This window comes from Chondrus crispus, genomic scaffold (assembly GCF_000350225.1).
Source record: "Chondrus crispus Stackhouse genomic scaffold, scaffold_278, whole genome shotgun sequence".
Lineage (NCBI taxonomy): Eukaryota > Rhodophyta > Florideophyceae > Gigartinales > Gigartinaceae > Chondrus > Chondrus crispus.
In genome coordinates this window covers 72,766-93,952 of record NW_005179162.1, presented here as the reverse complement: position 1 = coordinate 93,952, position 21,187 = coordinate 72,766, and the positions used below count along the sequence as shown (strand labels likewise).

The window sequence follows — 21,187 nt, the reverse complement described above, 5'->3', positions numbered from 1 at the left end:
AACGCTGGAGGAGATTTTCGAACTCCGTCTTGGACAATCCATCGAGAGTTTTTGGGCCTAAGCATGTAGGCCTTCCTCTGATACTCTGTATTTTTTGTCTCCGGCGCTGGCGCTGTAAGTCTCCAGACGCAGAATCACTTTCATCTGCGATATGCGGATCCGTATTTGGTCTCAAACGATTGTTGATGTACAGTCGTTCTTCTCATTCCGCGGAGTTGCGTGCAACCAATGTGGCAATTGATATCCTTCGAACTGGATACATCTGCTCGAAAACACCGAGCTCCCTAACTGAAGATCGTTTTGCCACTTGCGATTCAGCCTCGGCCCTCCTAGACGTGAGTTCGTAGTGGGCCCTTGTTAGGATATGGTAGGACTCGCCGGCCTGTGCGTCGAAATTGGACAACAGTCCGCCTGACTTCACATCCCTGATCAAATGCGCAAATAATTGATGTGACTTCAATGTCTGCACGGTTACGCCATCCCTGGATGACCCACTGTAATCTATACGAGGTTTTGTTCGTCCAAGAGATTTGACATATGTTGATTTAAAGGTTTCCAATAAAACTAAAATATCGCCTTCGACCTTGTCGTACAAGAAATACGGTACCTCGTTCACACGCCGAGCGTAATGATGGAGCTTGACATACGCCAACACAACTCAAGCAAATGAAAACTGCCTCACCTGCCGCTCTGCCTGCAATAGTCTTGTTTGAACCGCGGATAATGAAAGGCAGTATACATAACGCGGATTTATACTGCACCGCATTAACGTTTGCATGACCGGGAGCGATGGTCTACCCAGCTAGAGGGAGACGAAAAGCAGAGCTGTCGGATCGTCTGGGAAGCCGACTCTGATTGGCATTGTCTGTACTGACAATCAATGTTGCGTCTGTTGGTGTCAACAATACACTAAAGTATCGTCCAATTGCTTGCAATATATCGGCAGTGATGTCAAGGTCAAAATTGTGAAGACTCTCGAACTTGATCAAAGACGAGAGCCCAAATGGTTGATATTTTTCCGATAGGCAGGCCTCGGTCCGAATTATGTTGTAAAGTGCCGGCGTATCAAGGTTGACTTCAAGTCTTGAAATTAGTGCAGACCTGGGAAGCGAAAGACTGTGCTCCTTCAGTTTAGCTTCTTGTTCCCGTTTTGTGGAGAGCTTTGCAACACTTTCATATAATGAAGCTCCGTTTCTGGCTGTTCTGGGCTCGGCGGGATATCGTGATATTTGGTCAAGGTCTGTTCTCTTGGTGTAACACCGGCAACACGGAAATTTTGCCTTGAGACGTATCGCATTGACTTGAGAACCGCAACCTCCGGCAAGTCCGCCACGATAGAAACAAGCATTGCAATAAATGTTCTCGGAATGGTCCGGAAATAATGCTGCAAGCTTTCGTGCATGTAGTGCAGGAACGATGGGGCAGTCTTTACTGGCTGGATCTACTCTCTCACTATTTAAGTATTCTGATCCCACGCCGGCGGGTGTGAGCCTGTGCGTGTGGTACGTGTGCTATGTGTGCACGTGTCTGGGTATTGTCACATGTAGATGAGAGCGCCGCAGCGACTGTTGTCGTTGTTCTGGGTATTGTCACACTTCCCCCGTCGCTGTGGCGCGAGGCATTGTTTGCTGTCGGCCGGTGGGGGGGGGGTGGTGGGGGGCGGTAGGGTGGGTACACATACAGTTGGGGGGGCGGGGGGGGTGGGGTGGGTGCGCACACTTGAAGTTGTCTCCTTAAGATAGTGTATGTCACAGGTGTGAGCGGCTTTGTTAGGATGTCCGCTAGCATTTCTTTTGTGGAGATGTGCTTGATGTCAATCGCCTTGGCCTTCGTTTGATGTGCGAGGTAATGATGACGGAGGTCAATGAATTTTCTCCTCTTTGTGGGCCCGTTGTTTTTGGCGACGCGGATCGCAGACTGGTTGTCAATGCGGAATGGCGTGGGGGAGGGCGGGAGCATGTCGATGTCTTGAAGGATGCGTCGTATCCATGTAGTTTGCTGCGCTGCTGCAGTTGCAGCTATATACTCAGCCTCACACGTGGACAAGGCTGTGATAGTTTGCTTCATTGAACCCCAGCAAACTGGTGTGCCGTTGTATAGATGCACCATTTCCGAAATCGATTTTCGGTTGGTTACATCGGCTGCAAAGTCAGCATCGCTGTACGATTCGAGTAGATTGGGGATGACGGGAGCAGTTGCCATGTGGTTTCCAGCTTTGAAAAGCAGACCGTGGTTTGGGGTGTGCTTCAGGTAGCGGATGAGGCGCTTTAATGCGGTCCAATGTCTTACTGTGGGGTTTTTGGCCGCGACTGCTAACCGGTTTGCCACATAGTAAATGTCCGGTCTTGTCGAGTCCGCTATGTAGCGAATGTCCCCTAACAGCTGTTGAAAAATTTTGTGATTTTTGGCAGAGGTTTATCATCCTCTGTTGGTCCATGCAGAGTGGTTTTGGTGTTGTATGGCGTTGGTTTGCTGTTTGCCATGTCCATGTCCGCTCTCTTTACGACATACTGGATTGCATTTGGTTGTGATGCATGGATGTCTCCGTTCGGTAGTTTTTTTATCGTCCATCCAAGGAGTTGGGAGGGTTCTCCAAGTCGCTTGATGTTGTACGTCGTGGTGAGGATGTCTGCGAATTTTTTTCAGAGGTTTTTGGACGTGCTGATTACTGTGAAATCATCCATGCTCACCGATACAATGATGATGTGGTTTTTTGTGCGGCGGTGGAAGAGGCACATGTCAGTTTCTGATTGAGCGAATTTGTGTTTTTTGAGCAGTTTGACGACGGCGCTGAGGTAGGTGTGTCCTGCGCCGGGTGTGCCGTATATACTTTTGTTCAGTTTGCCGACACTGTGTTCATGTTTGTGTGTGCCATCAAATCTTTGGTGTTGCCTGACGTACACTGGTTTGCTTCCTGAGTGATCAAACTTTTCGTGTAGGTACGCTGCCTTGATGTCTATGTGCTCGATGAACATATTGAACGAGGCTGCGATTGCAAACAGGAGGCGTACAGTGGTTGTGTCTGCCATGTAGGTCGTGGTTTTCTCCGGATTGAAGTGCACATTTGGGATCATTTTGTCACCTCGGGCGGAGCAGCGTGCCTTCCTCTCCACAATTTTTCCTTGCGCATTGCGCTTGTACCGGTATCCCATCGTTAGAGGGATGGGTTTCGTGCCGGGTGGGATTTTGTGTGAGGGTGTCCATGTGATAACGTTGTTTTTGTCAAGTTTATCGAGCTCACTGTTGTGCGCTATTGCCCATAGTTTTGCATCCGGATAGTTCTTCGCCTGTCCATGGTGCATGGGTGCCGGTGATGTGGCTGTGATTTCTGTTGGGGTGGGTTTGGGCGTGAACGCTTTGAAAAGGACTTGCACGTTGTGATTGGGGTCCATTTCTTTGTGGTACGGTCGAAAGTCAACCGCTCGCACTCGTCGGGTTTTTCCGTCTTTCATGTTGATGACCATTACATGTTTGTGGTCTGTCGGAAATAGGTACCTGACGGTGAGGGCGCGGGGGTGGAGTTTTCGTACCAACGTCTTGCTTGTAATATGCGGGACATTCCCTAGCTGACCGAAGATCATGTATTGGGTGATGTTCGGTTTTTGTCCATGCCACACTGTGCTGGGTATTTGGACGGTTCCCAGATGCAGCGTATGGTTGTATTTGAAGGCTGCATCTTTTAATGCATCTTCCCAGTGGTGTTCTGGTAATCCACTGTGGTGCAGAGATGCACGTGCTGCATTTATGATTGTCCTATTTATTCTCTCGGCGATACCGTTCTCTTGGGGTGAGTATGGAACGGTGGTACTGTGTCCCACGCCGTGTGAGTGGTACATGTCTTTTGTAGCATGTGATAGGTATTCTTTTGCATTATCGGTGTGGATCATGCTTGGTTTGGGGTACGGGCCTGTTGTGAGATGGGACAGGACATTGTCAAGCTGGTCTGGTGCTTGATCCCTTGTTTTCATAAATGTTATGATGAGATGGCGTGAGTTAGTGTCTATCACTGTCATAAAATAACGGTTGCCGTTGGTGGATGCCGTGGGAAATGGTCCGCATATGTCACTGCTTAGTGCCTCACCAGTGCGGTAGTTGTGCGTTTTATTACTGTGTCGTGCTGGTTGCAGTTTGGCTGCAGCACAACTTGTGCATGTGATTTTTGGCGGTGGTAGTGCAAGGGATTTGGGGAGGTTTGGTAATAGCTGCCTTTTTGCCATTTGTTGGATTGTGGAAGGTCTTATGTGGTTGAACACCATGTGCCAATGATGGTAGTCATGCTGCGTTTTTATGCTTGCAGTAGTGGGCGGCACTGGTGCAGGGTTGCGCCTTAATTGCATGGGGATGCTTTGTGCGCTTGCATGGGGTGTGCACTGTGTTGTTGGTGCTGAGGTCTGTGCTTTTCTTTTTGGTGATTTGGTATGAGTTACTTTCCTCTTCGTGTTGGTCTTGCGACTCGAGATTGTTCTGGCGGAATTGGTTTGGCTTTTCGGGCGTGCCACGTTGAGATCATAGAGGCCTTTCTCGAATTTTGCAGTGCCAACAATGCTTGGGGGATTGTCGTTTGTATTTATCACGTGTGCTGTGTTCGGGTAGAATATAACTGCTCCCCACTGTTTTGCAATATCATGTACGGATAGTAGGTTTGTACGAAGGTGGGGGTTGACGAGGGTTTGGAGTTTAAGCCATATCGTCTTCGTCATCGGGATCTTAAGCATGCCGTGGTGTGTCGCAGGAGGGGTGGTGGACGTTGCAGTGTTAGTGCGCACTTTGCGTTTGAGGCGACGCATTCCAGGGGTGGGCTTTTTGATATGGGATGGGTGTGCACCGGAATCCAGTGCGAATTTACTACCTTCTACCGTGGGGTATTCTTTGGGGTTGGGTGAGATGGTGTCGATTTCTTGCACACTGTAGGTGTGGTCATTCTGACCTATATCGTGCGTGGTGTTGGCCGTGTTGCCCTTTGTATTTTTCCAGGTGAGTCGAGGTATTCCTGGTTTGTTTGTTGTGGTAAAGGGGATGAGGTGGGGGCTGGTAGTTTCAGCAGGGTTGCTCCATTGGTGTTCCCTTTTTGCTGATTTGTATTTTCCTCTGCCGCGGTTGCGGCCTCGGTTGCGGCTTCCATATGCTGGAGTGGGAGGTGTGGTTGCTGGTTGTTGCATACCGTATGGTGCGTGTTTGTTTTGTGACGTACGCTCCATGGTGCGGGCATGTACTGACTTAAGTCGTTGTACTAGCCCTTGAATTGTGTCTGGGACAGTGCCATTTTCAATCCACGTATCTTGGAGGTGCTTGTACGTTGTTTGTGCCGATAGTCCTTGAATGATGAACTGAACTGTGGCTGCCTCTCCTGATTTACTGTTTGGATAGTTTGCCATTTGCATGCGTGTGCGAATGGCTCTGTGGCGGGCAATGTAGTCATCCAGCGTTGTGTTGTGGGTGAGCTTGGTATTTTCTGCTTCTTGTTTTAGCAGCAGGTGCGCCGTTGTTGTGCTGTCTGTAAAGTGCTCTGTGATCTTTTGTGCCATGTGGAGGGGTGAGGCGTCAAGTGTTAGATCGGCGGTGGCAGCAAAGGTTGGCGGGAGTGAGTTGTTGATTGCCAGACGGAGGATTGCACTGTTGAGTTTGTATGGTGCATATAGAGGGCTTGTCTCATCTGGGGTGGTAAACGTTGGATCGAGTACATTTTCCATTCCTTGGATGATGGCCATGTCATTCAGCGCTTGTCTCCATGAGGGGAAATTATCTCCTGTGGGGCTGAGGGGCGGCAATCGGGCTTGGGTCCGGTGATCGATCGGGGTGGTTCCTTCTTCGTTGGCCATGGCGGTGGCTGTTGGTGTATTCGTGTCCACGCGTGGTTGCGTGTGGTTTCTGCTCTCTACACGGGGTGGAGGCGCGTTATGCGGGCTCTCAACACTGGCTCGTGGAGGCTCTTCTGTTGAACCGGGGAGGTATTCTAGGCTGCCAGGGGTGGGTAGTGGTGCCGTGTGTCCTTGCCAGTGACGGGGTGATCTGCGAGGATGTCTTTCCGTAGTTCTGCGATCGTCTTGCAGGGGTGTTTGCGTGTGGTCCATAACCTGTAGTGCAGGAACGATGGGGCAGTCTTTACTGGCTGGATCTACTCTCTCACTATTTAAGTCTTCTGATCCCACGCCGGCGGGTGTGAGCCTGTGCGTGTGGTACGTGTGCTATGTGTGCACGTGTCTGGGTATTGTCACGGTGCACTTGATATTGGAGTGGGCAGCGCTGAAAGGGACACCTGTACAACTGATCGTCTGACGAGCTTCGTAAGGGCCGAGGATAAGTGTCCTCCTGATTTAGAAACGGTGGTCACGACTGGAATAAAGCAAACGTTATCGGCCAATCTTCTCCTAATTTGACTTGGAAAGCAAAGAAGGTACAAAACCACTGGATACATGGACCTCTTATTCAATCATGTCACATTAGCCTTGTCAATGAATAATTGCAAGGGTAGAAATGGACATCTTTGGGCTCCAGATCCTTTTGTAACGTTCCGCGCAAGTAGATTAAGTCGTCAGACGTGTATTAGTCATGCACGATACGATCTCCGAACGCGTCGAATTCAATTATGGGATTCAATTTGATACAATGTGACCACGTCTGCCCTTTTTCAAGTTTCAAATGTTTTGCACTCTCTACCACATGCTCATTAGTGGCTGTTAAGTCCCGTACCAATGCGAAGTAGTTTGGGACCGAATAACTTGCGCTATGATCAAAAGAATGCATGGCAACCTTCTTCCACTCTCCGCTAACAGAAAACATAGCTTTTTGTCGTTTTGCGTGGTCGTCCCAAAAAGCATTTCCAGAAGGCCATATTTGCGTCGCTTCAGCGCCCAGTGGCAGCGTCTTCAGATATAAATCCGTCTTTTTGATGGACAAACCTCTGGAAGACTTACTGGAATTGGCAATGAAATGCGCAGCTTGGCGTTGATTTTCAGAGACCTCAGCTATTTGTGGCACCCCGTCAATGCTCACTACATTGGATTCCTGTAATTGAATTTCAGTGAAATCATCGTGTAACTCTGTGCCATCCAAAGAATACAGAGCCCGGAAAGATTCTTCTTCGAGATCATCATCGCTATCCAAAATGAGGCCATCGGCACGGTTTTCACATGACAGATTCAGATCAGCAGTCTCATCGACATCGTCCGACGAGAAATTTTCTTCTTCCCACACATTTCCGGTTGGCAGCGAAAGCCCGGTATTAGTTTGTCGAACTATCTGGCGGCGTTTAATGGAGCATCTGGACATGTGACGTATTAGTTTGTCGAACTATCTGGCGGAGTTTAATGGAGCATCTGGACATGTGACGAGCTATCAAGGCATCTCCGTGGCACACCCTGTGGCAATGCGGGAATGTCCACTCCGCCGTATCCATGGTCCTGCGGCGCATACTTGCGGTCGCTTTCGCTCCCTTGGTGATGAGGATCGACTTTGTGTGATGTTTGTGAGAGCTACTGTCAGGATCTCCCTCACCGGACCCCTCTGAATGACAAGCTGATTTACGAAGAGTTTGGTATCAAGAGATGCATTGCGGACCGACAAGCGCAGTGGTAAAGTTATATGGACCACTGCCCCTGTCGGTACAGCGAGAAATTGCTCCACCAATCATATAGTACCATTCTGATGCACTGCTGTTTCAGGGTGACCACCCCGTCACAATGTGACCAAATCGAACCCAGTAGTCTCGCCTGTGCGGCTAGCTGGTCTCTATGGGTCGCCATTGACCACCATCTGTGCCGTTCTGTGGCGAAACAGCCGCCATTCGGCAACATGTTTTTCGTATAACTTTGCGATGTACCCTTCGAAGGGTACCGTTCTCAGGGGCTCAATTTGGGAAAGGGCTTAATTTGGTGTAGTGCAATGCGCCTGTCGGGCAGAGACCGCGGTCCGATGGTCCAGCAAAAACAACAACAGCAACAAAAAGAAGAACTGCCGATGGCACAGCGCTACGGAGTGTCCCACTCTCCCTTCTCCGTTTAAACGAGCTTGCGACTCGTAGTAGCTCGGATCCCTGATGGAGGGGGGGCACAGAGAAATAGCCCGGCCCGGGATCGGTGTGGTAGAGACTTGCGAAGAGATCTGCTCGACGAGTGTGGAGTGGGGCGCGTACGTAGGTACCCCGGTTCCACTGGGTTGTAAGGCCAATGCTCGTTGAGCTTCTTCGGCACCTTGTCACGCGACAAGGCCTTCGACGGGGGCGTCGCAACGCAGCCCGACGGGATGAAATGAAAGTAGCAGCGCTACGTCAACTGTGCCGCCCGATGGCTCGAAACACCTACACCGGTTCGGTCGCAACCGACACCGATGGTACCAACACTGGCTCGTAATACGACGGAGCCCTTCGAGGGAGACGTCGTTGCAACGGTCTCCGTCGGAAAATGGGTCACAGTAGCAGCGCTACGTCAACTGTGTCGCCCGATGGCTCGAAACACCTACACCGGTTCGGTCGCAACCGAGGCCGATGGCACCAACACAAGATAAGGGAAAAATAGGTAGAATTAGAGATAGAAAATGATAGGGAAATAAAGGAAAGAAAAAAGGGAACCCCGAGCAATAGAGGATGCCGTAGGCTTAGGTAAAAGGGAGCGTCTTGGTAGAGACGGACTTCGACCAAGGCGACATTCAACTCCGGCAACTCGGGTTGGTTTATTGACTTGTTCGGTCAAAGGGCTAAGTTATATAGAGCCCCGCCGGGGCGAGTACAGTAGCTCCCGGCTCTAGATTCTAGATCTAATCTAGTGTCAGCAAAATTAATGCCAACTAATTAACTAAATAAAATAAAATAATTAAAAATTAAAACTGTGCAATTATTCACACGTGTGTCCCCCAAACCCGGACTACTTTTCGTATCCAAATGTTTTCCTTTCTTTTCACCCCCCTTTCCAGGTGCGTATTGCACTACATTTGGGACATCTTTTTCCTATGCAACACGTTCACATTTTTAGTCATAACAAGTAAAGGAGTGTTATGATTGGGCCAAAACTTTCTAGACATCATATACCCACTGCACACGTTCCATAGAGCTCTCCAAACGCGAATGTGCGTGGAAAATGCCCCCTCCAATGCGGTCTCAAGCCGTCGCTTTCATAAAGAAGACACAGCGAAGAAAGGATGAGAACAAAAAGCGAGAGAAAGCCCTTGAGCTACTCCAAGCGCAAAGGAGCATCAGGGAGAGGTCCAGCATATCGAATGTGAGTCGCTCTACAGTTTAGCGCATAAAAAGCGCTTATGAAGGGGGTCAGAAGGAAGCACTTTCAAAGTTGCTTGACCCCCTTCATCATTTCGCAGGGCGAAAAATAGTTCTCGAAGACGCCGAGGAAGAACTATTGTGCCGCAGGGCTATCCAGGCGTCCCAAAAAAGAGTTTCAATTGATATTCGTACAATGCAAAGCTTGCAAGCGAAAATATCCAACGACGGCCGTCGCGGATTTCGCAATAATGTTCCCTCCCCCGCCGCTATCCGCTCCTTTCGTGCTCCAAATCGATCTCTAACGTATCGAAACTCCGAGAATGTTACCGCCGCTCGTCTAGGAGCGAAAACCTTGCCCATGTTACCACATTGAAAGACGTCCTCTTGCAATTAGAAAAAAGCACCCGGGCATTTTTGAAGACCCAAATAGGCTGTGGAACTGGGATGAGACTAGTGTTCTGGCAGAGTACGGGAAACGGATTTGCACTTTCAAATCGGCTACCTCACACCATGGCGGAAGACGACTAGCAGTCAAATATCACGGAAGGCATGTGACTGCCGGCATAGCTGCTTCCGCATCAGGCCTCCTCGCTCCTCTATTTTTAATTGCCTCTGGGAAAAAGTAATGTCAACGTGGTTGGAGCCTTTCCAGGAAAAAGACTTCCCATGTCTGGGTGGGTTATTGAACTGGCTCACGAAAACGGATTGTTGCTTGCCCTCCACTCGAATATGTGTGACTCCAAATGGCTCAATTGATAGTGAAGTCATCAAAGATGCACTGGAGCACGTGAAAAAGTTCATTCGCAAGCATGTTTGCCCCGAAAAAAAAGTTGTGCTTATCTTGGACGGGCATGCGTCCCATAACAGTCTAGAATGGCTGCAGTATGGTGCAGAAAACAACGTCAAAGTTGTTGGCCTTCCTGCAAACACTAGTCATTTCTTGCAACCCTGTGACCAGGCAATCAACCGTGTGTTTCAGCAATCCATTTGAGCTACACGCGATGAATTGCTGTCGAATTGCCATATTGGGTTTGTCAATGTTGCCTTCAAACTGAAACTAGCAGCAGCAGGATACAAAGCCATAACAAAACCAGTAGTCGAGAAATCTTTCGTCACTGCTAGATTATGGCCTGTGTACTACAGGTTTGTTTCTGCTGTGCAGAATAAAGAAAAGGGCCGTGGCAAGCCATTTGATACGTTCTGCGGTCACTATCCTCGGTCCCATACATTTGGTCTGCAGCAGCGGCATCAAATGAAGAGGAGAGAGGCAGATAGACGGCATCTCAGACGGGTTTGGGAGATTTGTGACAAATCCTTTTCACCGTCGAGAGCATTTTCTGAAATTTCCTTCCTGATCACATCGAAATATTTCACTAATACTGTTTTGCGGGAACAGAGTGGTCCCACGAGAACTCAAACGACGTCACTTTTGCCCAATTGGGCTCTTGTAGGTGGCAAAGAGGCGAAACATTTGACCGTAAAATATTTGCTCGAAGAGTTTGCGCAACGGAAAACCAAAAAGGCTAGCGGGGGAGGAAACAGACATACAGTTCGAAGGAAGAAACAGGTGGGACATCCTCAGGGCATTGAAAAAGAGAATTGTGGAGTCGGTTGCGCAGTGAACCCGACATTTGTGCGTGAGGATCGATTTTCTTCGATTTGCGAAGATTTGCCCATAGCCAGATGGTACAGCACATTGGAAGGACAACCTCCACGCAAGGTCACGCCCAAGGGGGGTGCCTTGCGCGATGAAGCTGCTTCAGCACTCGTAGGACTTTCTCTTCCACGTTAACGTGAAGTTTTTTTTGTCGAGGGTGTCCCAAATTAAGCACCTCGACAAAGTGGCCGTCTGCAGCGTGGATGTTTTTTCTTCAAAAGCATGGAATAACTTTCTGAAACTGTATATTTTTTGGGGTGATGGAAAGTGTCCCAAACCAGGCTCTTGAGAAGGGTACCCTTGGTACTGTATTTGGTAAAAGGACGGCGGCCACATTTCTGCAGTCGCTTGCCGTAAATTCCATTTACTGTAATACTGCATGACCGAATTCAGTGGTTGAAAAGGTAACCTCGTTCGGTGTCACTTGTCGTCTAGATATGGTACTACTGTACTGTTGTGATTTATAGATTAGATCAGCAAGCAGATCTCATGGTATGAGCACGATGAGGTCCGAGTATAATTGGGGGAATTAGACCAAGGGATCTTGTGTCAGTTGCCGGCTGTCAGCTAGGCAAGCGCTACAGCTGCGGAAGGGACGCAATGCAAGCAATGCAATAGGGCCTACGGGAGCCCGAGCAACGGGTCGACCGTAGGTACGGCGAGAGGGAAACGCGAAGGAACGAGAACCGAGAGTCGATGGGATGATAATGGCAGTCAGACTACACGCAGTATCAGCGAAGCGAAATGGGGCGTGAGCGAAGGAATGAACCAGCCGTCTTCACGCATGAGGGAGGCTGGTTGGGCGATGGAAAGCGGGTACTTAAAGCGAGCGAGTAGAAGCGAAACAAAAGATAGAAGGCAGATGCCCGGCTTAATGCTGATTGACTTTGTGACAAATGGTTGGGACCGGTGTAAGTAATTGGAAGTTTAAGCTAGCAATTGTAGACCGTGCGCAAAAAGAGTATTAATGCGGTGGTTTTCGGTCGTCCTGTACGGCCGAGGGGAGACACATCACAAAAAAACAGGTAAGACACGGGACGACGTACCCCGTTTTCGCCCTGACATGGTAATCTTGTGGAGGGCCGACGCCAACAGTCAGGCGGGTCCCGCTTCCCTGGTGTTCGATGGTAAGCACGAGGCAGATGTCCCCAAGTTCTTCTTTGTCTACGAAAACGTCGTAATGAAAAGCAAGTCCGACGAAGACAATGCCGGAGAGCTACTGTGCTACCTGCAAGGGGAGGCTTTCGACTACAACTATGAAACGTACAGCCAAGACGGTGGACTGAACGAGGCGGCCAGCCACTACCAAGCCGTCAAGAAGGCATTGTTCGACCGTTTCGAGTCAGTCCCTGAACCGGAAGAAAACATCAGGCTCGCAGTCGCGAGTAGGTTGGACGGCAACGACGTGCTCGCGTCGTTAAACGTGATGGATCGCCGCTTCGAAAAAGCAGCTTTCAACCCCGAAGCCAAGTTCGGACTACTCCGGAACGCGGTCATGGAGCACACCGACGTGCCACAGTTCGTCTTGTATAGGGCACCTACCTCGTACGGGGCGCTCAAGAAGGCCGTTAAGGACTTCGTGTCTGGCCGCAAAGCCTTTATGGCTGCACACAGTGCTTGGCAACCTCAGCCTCCGGCGCCTAAGCGCATTCCACAGAGACCGGAAAGACGCCAGGAGCCGGACAAGATTGAAAAGAATGTGGACGTGCTAGCAGAACGGCTAGCAGAACTTTCTTTGTTGGTAAAGAAGAATCAGACAGCAGATCAAGGTGGCCAGGTCCGAACCTGCTCATTCTGCAGGGAACCGGGGCATGGAGCCAGCCGATGCCCTTCTAATCCGAGCCGAGACACTCGTTGTTCGAATTGTGGGAAGCTTGGTCATGAAAAGGAGACGTGCTGGACCAGGCTTAGAACGGCACTGCCGAGGGCAGGAGCCAGGACTCACTCCACAGCACCTGCGATAGAAGGTGCAAGGAATGACCAGGTGACCTATATTGACGAGGCGAACGACGGAGAAGTCGTGGCCGTCACTAAGAGAAACGCAGACGGGGAACCTCTTCCCAAGCAGCACAAAACGCGGGAGGAGGTGTCCATTCCCAGGCTTCTGAACCCGCCTGTACCATTCGAGATGCAAAAGAGGGCTCTGCCACTTCAGGCGGGGCCAAGGAGGTCCCACCAGAGGAAGAAAGCGAAGAAAGTGACCAGAAAAACATCTCTCCAGGAGTATGTGAGGAAGTATAATGTCGTTTCGGAGCTTGCAGACGCATCTTCCGGACTCACTTTCGGACAGCTTGTTCGCGGCGATGCGGAAGTGGCGAAGAAGGAGATAGGCCGCTTATTTGCGAAACAAAGAGTCCGTGGTCGTGCTTTCGCAGGTCACGCCGATACGAAGTCTCGAAGGCTGCGGCTGGTAACTGTGAAGGTTTACGGGACGGAAGCTCAAGCCCTGTTAGATTCTGGGGCCGTACCGAACATAATCTCGCCAAAGTTGGCGTCTAAGCTTTGCCTCTCTCCGAAACCGACTGAGAAGCATATCACGGTGGCAGATGGTGCTAATGCGCCCTGCCTGGGATCACTTCATCAGATACCAACATCGTTGGTGAACTTATCGTGAAGTTGGACTTCTTAGTCGTGAAAGGATCGCCGTTCGACCTGATCATAGGGCTTCCGACCCTTGAGGGACTACAGGCATGCATCGATCTTGGTAAGCAACATGTGCAGATGACAGTAGGTGAGAATACCACCAGACTAGGCCTCAACATGGATGTGGAACACGTTTCACGGAGTGCAGCCTCAACTGATAGTGAGGATTTCACCTCTGACTCTGAGGCTGTACCTGGCTCGTCTACGACAAGCGACAATGAATTTGTCTTGGCGACTCTTGACCAGCCACCATTTGAACCTGACTTGGGACTCACTAAGCTACCGGATGGAGTCGAAGATGAATTGGATGGTCTTCCTGATCTAGTGAAAGAGGGCCTAAAGTCCGCCTCGGAAAACGCGAAAGGAGATGGCAGGGTAGACGAAGAAGGCCCGGAACGGCTTCAAGTAGCCCTTCTCGGGGAGAAATTGCGCCACCTGGCTTTCGAGGCCAGGGAGAGCATTGTGAATTCTATCCAGAACTCAGGGATCGTAGCTTGGTCACTCGACGATTTAAGACCGGCAGATGTTCCGGTGTCTCACTCGTTTGAGCTAGAAGATCCAAGCCCCATTACCCAAGCTGCACGTAGGCTTCCGGCACGCCACAATGAAGTGGTACGTGAGGAGCTTCGTAAGATGTTGGAGGCGGGAATAATAATCCCCTCCATTTCGGCCTGGTCCTTTCCTATCGTTATCGCATCGAAGAAAGACGGAAAACCCAGGTTCTGTGTAGATTACCGCACCCTCAATCGCAAAATGAAAGCCGATCGTTGGCCCTTGCTAAAGATCGAGGAGATCTCCGATGATTTAGAGGGGAGCTCGGTCTTCACAACGCTTGACTTGTTCTCGGGGTATTGGCAAGCCCGGATGGCTGAGAACTGCAAAGAGAAGACGACTTTCCTCTGCCGTTTTGGGACGTTTCAGTTCGAGGTGATGCTGTTCGGGTTAATGAACGCCCCCTCTACATTCCAAAGGATGATGGACCAGCTTTTCCAAAGGTTTAGCTTCGTGAGGGTTTACTTAGACGAAGTAGTCGTCTTCTCGAAGTCCCTTGAAGAGCACACTTCACACTTACGTGAAGTCTGCAAGGTGATTGCTACGAGCGGGCTGAAGCTTAAGATCTCAAAATGAAGCTTCGCACAGTCCCAAACGCGACTGCTTGGACACATAGTCACCGGAGATGGCGCCAAAGTGGACCCCGAAAAGGTCAGCGCCATTAAGAGGGAGAAGGATCCGTCCAATGCGACAGGGCTTCGTAGCTTCCTTGGTCTGGCGGGATACTACCGCCGCTTCATTCCTAAGTTCGCCGAGGTTCTGCTCCGTTACATGAGACCACGTCTACTAAACGGACTTTTAAGTGGACGGCGGAGATGCAGGAGGCATTCGAGAAGCTTAAGCTCAAGTTAACCTCCCCGCCAGTCTTGGCGTTTCCGGACTTCGAACAACCTTTAGTCGTGGAGACTGATGCATCCTCGGTCGCCGTCGGAGCTGTTATGGCCCAACGAAAAGAGGACAGGAAAGTCCACCCGGTCCAGTACGCAAGTCGCACGATGAAGTCAGCCGAGAGGAAGTATTCCGCCTGTGAGCGAGAGGCCCTGGCTGTGATCTTCGCTTTGAAGAAGTTCCGAGCTTACCTGCTTTCAACACAGAAGTTCACGCTAATAACAGACCACCAAGCCCTGCAGTATGCCTTTAAGCAGAAAGACATTGACGGGAGGTTGGCAAGGTGGATGGACTTCCTAGCAGAATACGAATTCGAAATTAAGTACCGCCCGGGAGCAAAGAACGGTGCAGCTGACTTCCTGTCCCGCCTGAAAGCCAAGGGCGAGGATGGAGTCGACTGTGAAAACGAGGAAGATCTTGTCTGCAGTGTTTCGGATCTAGAGGCGCAAATGGAGTGGGAACCCCATCTTATTGACATTTCAAGGCACCTCGGGGGTATTGATATGAGGGAAGTGGATGTTCGTCGACGTCGGCTCAACCGCCAAAGCGCCAAACGTTTCATGGCTTGTAATGGACAACTGTTCCGTAGGACCAACAATGGATTACGCGCTATCCCGCCTATAGGGGCTCGCAGAAGGATCGTTAGAGCCTTTCACGACGAAATAGGCCATTGGGATCTGCAAACGACGAAGAGATTCGTCTTGGACCGATATTGGTGGCCTGCCGTCCACCGAGACGTGAACTACTATGTTCGGGGTTGTGACGGTTGTCAGAAAGCCACACTAATTCCGAAGTACAAGACCACCCTTCGATTTTGCATGACGTCGTTATTTGATACATACTCTATCGATTTTGCAGGACCATTGCCTCGTACGCCCTCTGGAGGGAGGTACATCCTTATTGCCGTGGAGCACCTGACTGGCTGGCCAATTGCGAAGTCCACCGTCACTTGGACGGCAGAGGAGGTGCTGAAGTTCGTGAAAGAAGAGATAATCCACTGTTTTGGGTTACCACGTGTCGTTGTCTCGGACAACGCTACTTGTTTCACAGCGTCGGTCCTGAATGCCTTCATGGCACGAAACGGGATTAAGTGGAAGACAGTGATCGCCTATGCGCCTATGTCGAACGGACGGGCAGAGCGGATGGTCGGCACATTGAAGAGAGCAGCCCGTAAGATGATTCTTGGTGCCTCACCTGCAATTGTTGAGTGGGACGATGCTTTACGTCAAGTCCTATATGGATACCGTCGCAGGAGGATGGCGGTGGGATTGTCCCCGTTCGAGCTGCTTTATGGGGTGTTGCCCAGGATGGCGCCTGGAGACCAAGAGCCTCTCTTCAGAGTCCCCGAGATCTGCCACCTGGAAATGCAACTCCTCCAAGCGAGGGCGATGCGGGCAACAAGAATAATCCGGCGCAGAGCTGCAACCACATTAACAGACGGTTGCGAAGCAATTTTCAATGTGGGCGACGAAGTGTTAGTCGCAAAAGGGGCTGCCCTCGGGCCCATGCAGAAATGGCCTATCGCCTTGTCGAAGTTCTATGGCCCATGCCGAGTTGCTCGTGCGCGCCATCCGCGGTACACCCTAGTGTCGCCGCATCAACGCTACTCGAGAAGGGAGATACATGCCAGAAGGCTGGTCCTCTACAAGAGGCAACTGTTGCACCTTCAGTGAGGCAAATGACTAGGGATTTTTACGCTTTGAATTGAAAGATAGTGAAATGCATATGAAGTGCTAATTACTTGCTACGAGTAGATAGGGAGTGGGTCATGGAGACAATGGGAATCACCAATGACCTCTAATGCTGAATGGAACTTCCCGAACCCCGAATCGCGGCTTTCTTGTGTGCTCTGCAGCTGCTTACGCGTCCAATTCTAATCCGTTTCTTCTTGGAAGGGGTGACGACGAGAACTTGGCGCAGTTAAGAGACGCCAACGAAGATCCCGTCGGCTCCAAGGCATGCCTTGACCGCGCTGGCGCAGAACCGAAGCGGAAACCCCTCCATACAATCAAGTACAATGGAATGTAGGGTCGAGACGCAGATGCTGTGCATTATGCGGGGCAATCCTTCTAAAGTCGCGCAATAGACACCCGGGTCGAGCCTCAGGAGGAGTCTGAGAGATGGATTACGAAGACCCGACCCGCGGAGAGTGACTTCATCTTGATTAAGGTGTTTTGCAGCGTCATGGAAATCTCGGATTCGACGCGACGGAGAGCCGGTCCTCTCAAAGAGGAGGCTGTTGCGGACTAAAAGATCCCAGTACTTGACGGCAAGGTTCGAGGACCCTAGTAGTTGGAGACCGTTGCAGACGGCGGCGGAGATGCGCATGTCACTATTATCTCGGAACCGTGCGGTCCCGTGTGTGGAAACGCGGTAGATCCGAGTCCGAGGATTAACCGCCCTGGAACGACCATGGATCATCTTCAGACTCCTGCCATTTTGATCGGTGCAAAAACGGTCAATACTTAAGAAGCCACTAATTCGGTCTCTCCCACCAAACTGGAAGAGATCGTCAACAATCTTGTGAGTTGTACTATTCCCGGTTCCGGCAATTGCTTGAGTGTAGAGCAAAATAGGGTGAGGAAGGTTGGTTGCGGCATCGACGCCATAGTATGTGTTGTCAACGTCGAGATAGATGGACTCAATATTCCACTCATCGTCGCCTACAATACAGTACTGGTTTGTGTCCGACAACGACTCTGTGAGACCAAGACACCATATATCTTCGAGAGAAACCTCTTCATTTTGCTTGCGGTGGAGCAAGGCGGTAATATGATCGCCCAGAAGGCTTTTGAACTCTTGTTCTGTTACTGCGTAACGGCGATGGCCGTTGGCCACCCATATGTGGAATATGGAGCCCGTCTTGGAAACCTTGGTTACATCTGTTCGACATGAGAGCTCGAACATTAGATCGCGGCTGGCCAAGCGTGCAGCTTTCACAGCGAGCTGGTTCCGCGGACGCTTACCTCCCGTGCTCTTCGCTGCTGTCTGCTTGGTCCTCGCCATCCTATTACGCTATTAAGGGAGCCAAAGAGGGCACACGGGGACTGAAACCCCACCTGCGTGCCTCTCGATTTGGTGGGAAACAGGAGGTCTTAGCTACGAGGAGGACCAAGGAAGTAACGCGGAAGAGCCGCGAGAGCTAAGCAGCGCAGGAAGCAGGAGGCCAGAAGAGCCAAAACGAGGCTGGGATGGAGCGAGAAAGGCGAACGGAGAGTGACGGCAGATACCACAAGAAGGGACGGGGGTTCCGAGCCCCAGGTCCGTGTTGATATAGGCTGGAGGGTGAAGAAAAATCAAAATCACAGGCAAAATCTGAGTGGCCGGGGCCCGTGGCCCCGCCTAAGTGGGGGGTTGTGTGACACGTGGTTGGGACCGGTGTAAGTAATTGGAAGTTTAAGTTAGTAATTGTAGACCGTGCGCAAAAAGAGTATTAATGCGGTGGTTTTCGGTCGTCCTGTACGGCCGAGGGGAGACACATCACAAAAAAAACACACACGGGTAAGACACGGGACGACGTACCCCGTTTTCGCCCTGACAGACTTGTGTGCCATTCGCCCTACTGTAGTTCCCATCACTTCTACCAACAGCAATACGCGAATATCCACCGAATCATAACACCCATGCCTTCATAGCCCAGAACTGTAGAGCTAGAGTCCTCAATCTGCCACGGGTACACCGTACCTCAATGATATTCTTTCATGCATATTTTTAAGAGCCATGGAGCAAATAATATTAAATAATTAGCGACATTTGGGAAATGGTGGCACACATGACATCCTTCATATCATTTGGTAGAATGCGAATAGAGATTAAGGACTTTCATAGATATGACATCAGAATATAATAAAAAGTGGTCGATATGTCAAATCGTATTGGCAGGAGGTCCGCATATTTCATGCAATGGCAATGAGTCAACATAATCCTCAACATGAAAGCGAATCACTGCACACAATTTACATTTTAGTCTTTCTCGGTCGTCAGCACACCATAATTTCTGGGATAGCAGTACACATCACAATTTTAATGGAACTCGGTGTCACACATCCTGGATTTTCATTGCAAACAGTGCATTTCAACTCCCATTTTTTTCGAAACGATACACATAGCAAAATTAATTGGCGGCTGCGGTCCATTCTCGGACTTCATCGGTAATCGGTACACCAAACCTGGCGGTGACAATACGAAGAGGCGAATATTTCGGCATTTTGTTGCGAAATATATGTAAGAATATTCCCGTCGCCGTCGGACATTCACCACCGCCGTCGATACCCATACTTACGAGTGTGTCGCACCCGACAGCGCCCTACCTGGGCCAATCGCTTCTGCAATATACATCATTTGCCATTTCATGTCAGGTATGTTCTCCCTCCGCCATTATACATTATAAAACCACCGTTTTCCATTGCGAAGCATTGCCGCCTGCATTGCCATTACTATTTGAGCACCAGCACCGTTTTGCCATACTTTTATATGTCCACTTTTAACCACTCCTAGATCAACTGCGGCGACCATGTCGTATTGTAGTAACTCGTAACACCGAACTGCAGTTAAATCTCACTGTTTACGCTGATGTCCATTTACGTGGTCATTATGACGGCCATGTCCAGAAATTCCCTTTTTTTTAAAGCAAATCTTGCGTCGTGTCCATCATTTATTCCTCGTTTGCAATCTGGTGAACGTTAAACTAACAATAACCATTACATGTTTTCCGCACCAATCTCCAAATGTCGCATTCATTCATGACTAAAGTCATGAATGAATGCGATATTTGGAAAAACTACTCCCACCACAAATACGCAAACTTGGCAGTCGCCCGCACATCATCATTCTCCTCCGAATGCTCAATGTACATCCCCGCCTTGAAGTAGCATTCTGAATCCTCCCAGAACGTCACATCCAGGTCCTCTCGGTCATCGTTCAGAGCTAGTACAATCCTGCTATCTTCCACAGTCACGTCGTAATGAGTCACATCGTCGCTCCTTGTTCCTAGGAAATATGTCTCCTCACTAGCATCATCACCTTCTTCCTCATTCATCCTTAGAGTCGCCACAATCGCATCAGAATTGCCGTCATACTCTCGCATCCACTCCACACGCAGCGCGGGCTTCCCACTGCAGTGCATTTGCAAGAACGTGAACTCTTGCATTTCTGCGGCCGGCTCTGGGAGGGAAATATCAGCCTGCAGTCTGTGATAATCTCTCACGCTCCAGGCGCTTTCTTCTTTATCAGCGTCCGTTTGGCGCAACTCGGAGCGCCGTTCCTCGCCGCTCACTTGAAAAGTCAAGTATGTGTCATCTTCGAGGTGGAAAAACTCCGTGGCAATCTCGCATGGCTTGTACGCCACTGTGGTCGAATCGGAGGCTTGAAGCATGGAATACTCGAGAACATGGTGGAATTGAGTTGCAGAGCCCGGGGCAGAGTAGCCTAGATCGCTGTAGAGCAGAGCCGGAGTTGCGGGCTCGGGAGCGGGCTCGGGAGCGGGCTCGGGAAGGGTGTCGCCAAAGGCAACGCTAGCGGAAAAGCACACGAGAAAGACAGTTTTGATCATGATAGAGATGTTGTTCGAACAAGTCAAGAGAAGTGGTGAAGAGAATGTTGTGATCATTCTGCTATGTAGGTTACTCGCCTGCTTTTATACTGCAGCATCTGCTCATGCGAACGTCATGCAGATACATCTTCTCCCTCATTATTTCATGAGCAGGAGATACGCCGAACATTATTATTTCTCTGAACTGCGAAAATAATTATCCCCTTAGCTTGTCTGTCCCTTTTCACCCCTCTAAATACTTCCCTCCTCACCTGGCTACATCGAAGACATATTGCTGATCACTCGTCATTTGCTAAAAGGTGAGGTGAGTGATGCTTCGCTAATGAGTAGGAACTTCACCATGGAGAGACTGGGCATAATAGTAGGTTCTCATGTATGGTATTGCAGACATATATTAAATTGGGAATTTCAAGAGTCATTTTGGACATCATTTCCTTCAGGTACTTGTCCTCGGCGATTACATCTTGTAGAAAACCGGGATACCAAGTCTCAATTTGGTTTCGAAATTATTACACATACGGTTCAGTTTTATGGCTGCTTGAAAGAGCTTCTTTTCCAGCATTTCTAAAAATGACCGGGAAGGGCATGCAGTTCTAACTAACTAATCTCTTCCTTCCACAACGTAAAAGTCAAGTACGGCGGTGCGTGCACCTTTATCCTTCTTGGCGAGAAAGCGCAAGTCTGG

General features: G+C 50.0%; 1 protein-coding gene across 1 annotated transcript; it reads right to left on the bottom strand.

Moving 5' to 3' along the window:
* Positions 1 to 16,871: 16,871 nt before the first annotated feature.
* CHC_T00005264001 (hypothetical protein) lies at positions 16,872 to 17,957 on the bottom strand. The gene has a single exon (XM_005716789.1). The coding sequence runs from the start codon at positions 17,955 to 17,957 to the stop codon at positions 16,872 to 16,874; it is 1,086 nt and encodes a 361-aa protein (XP_005716846.1).
* Positions 17,958 to 21,187: the final 3,230 nt, after the last annotated feature.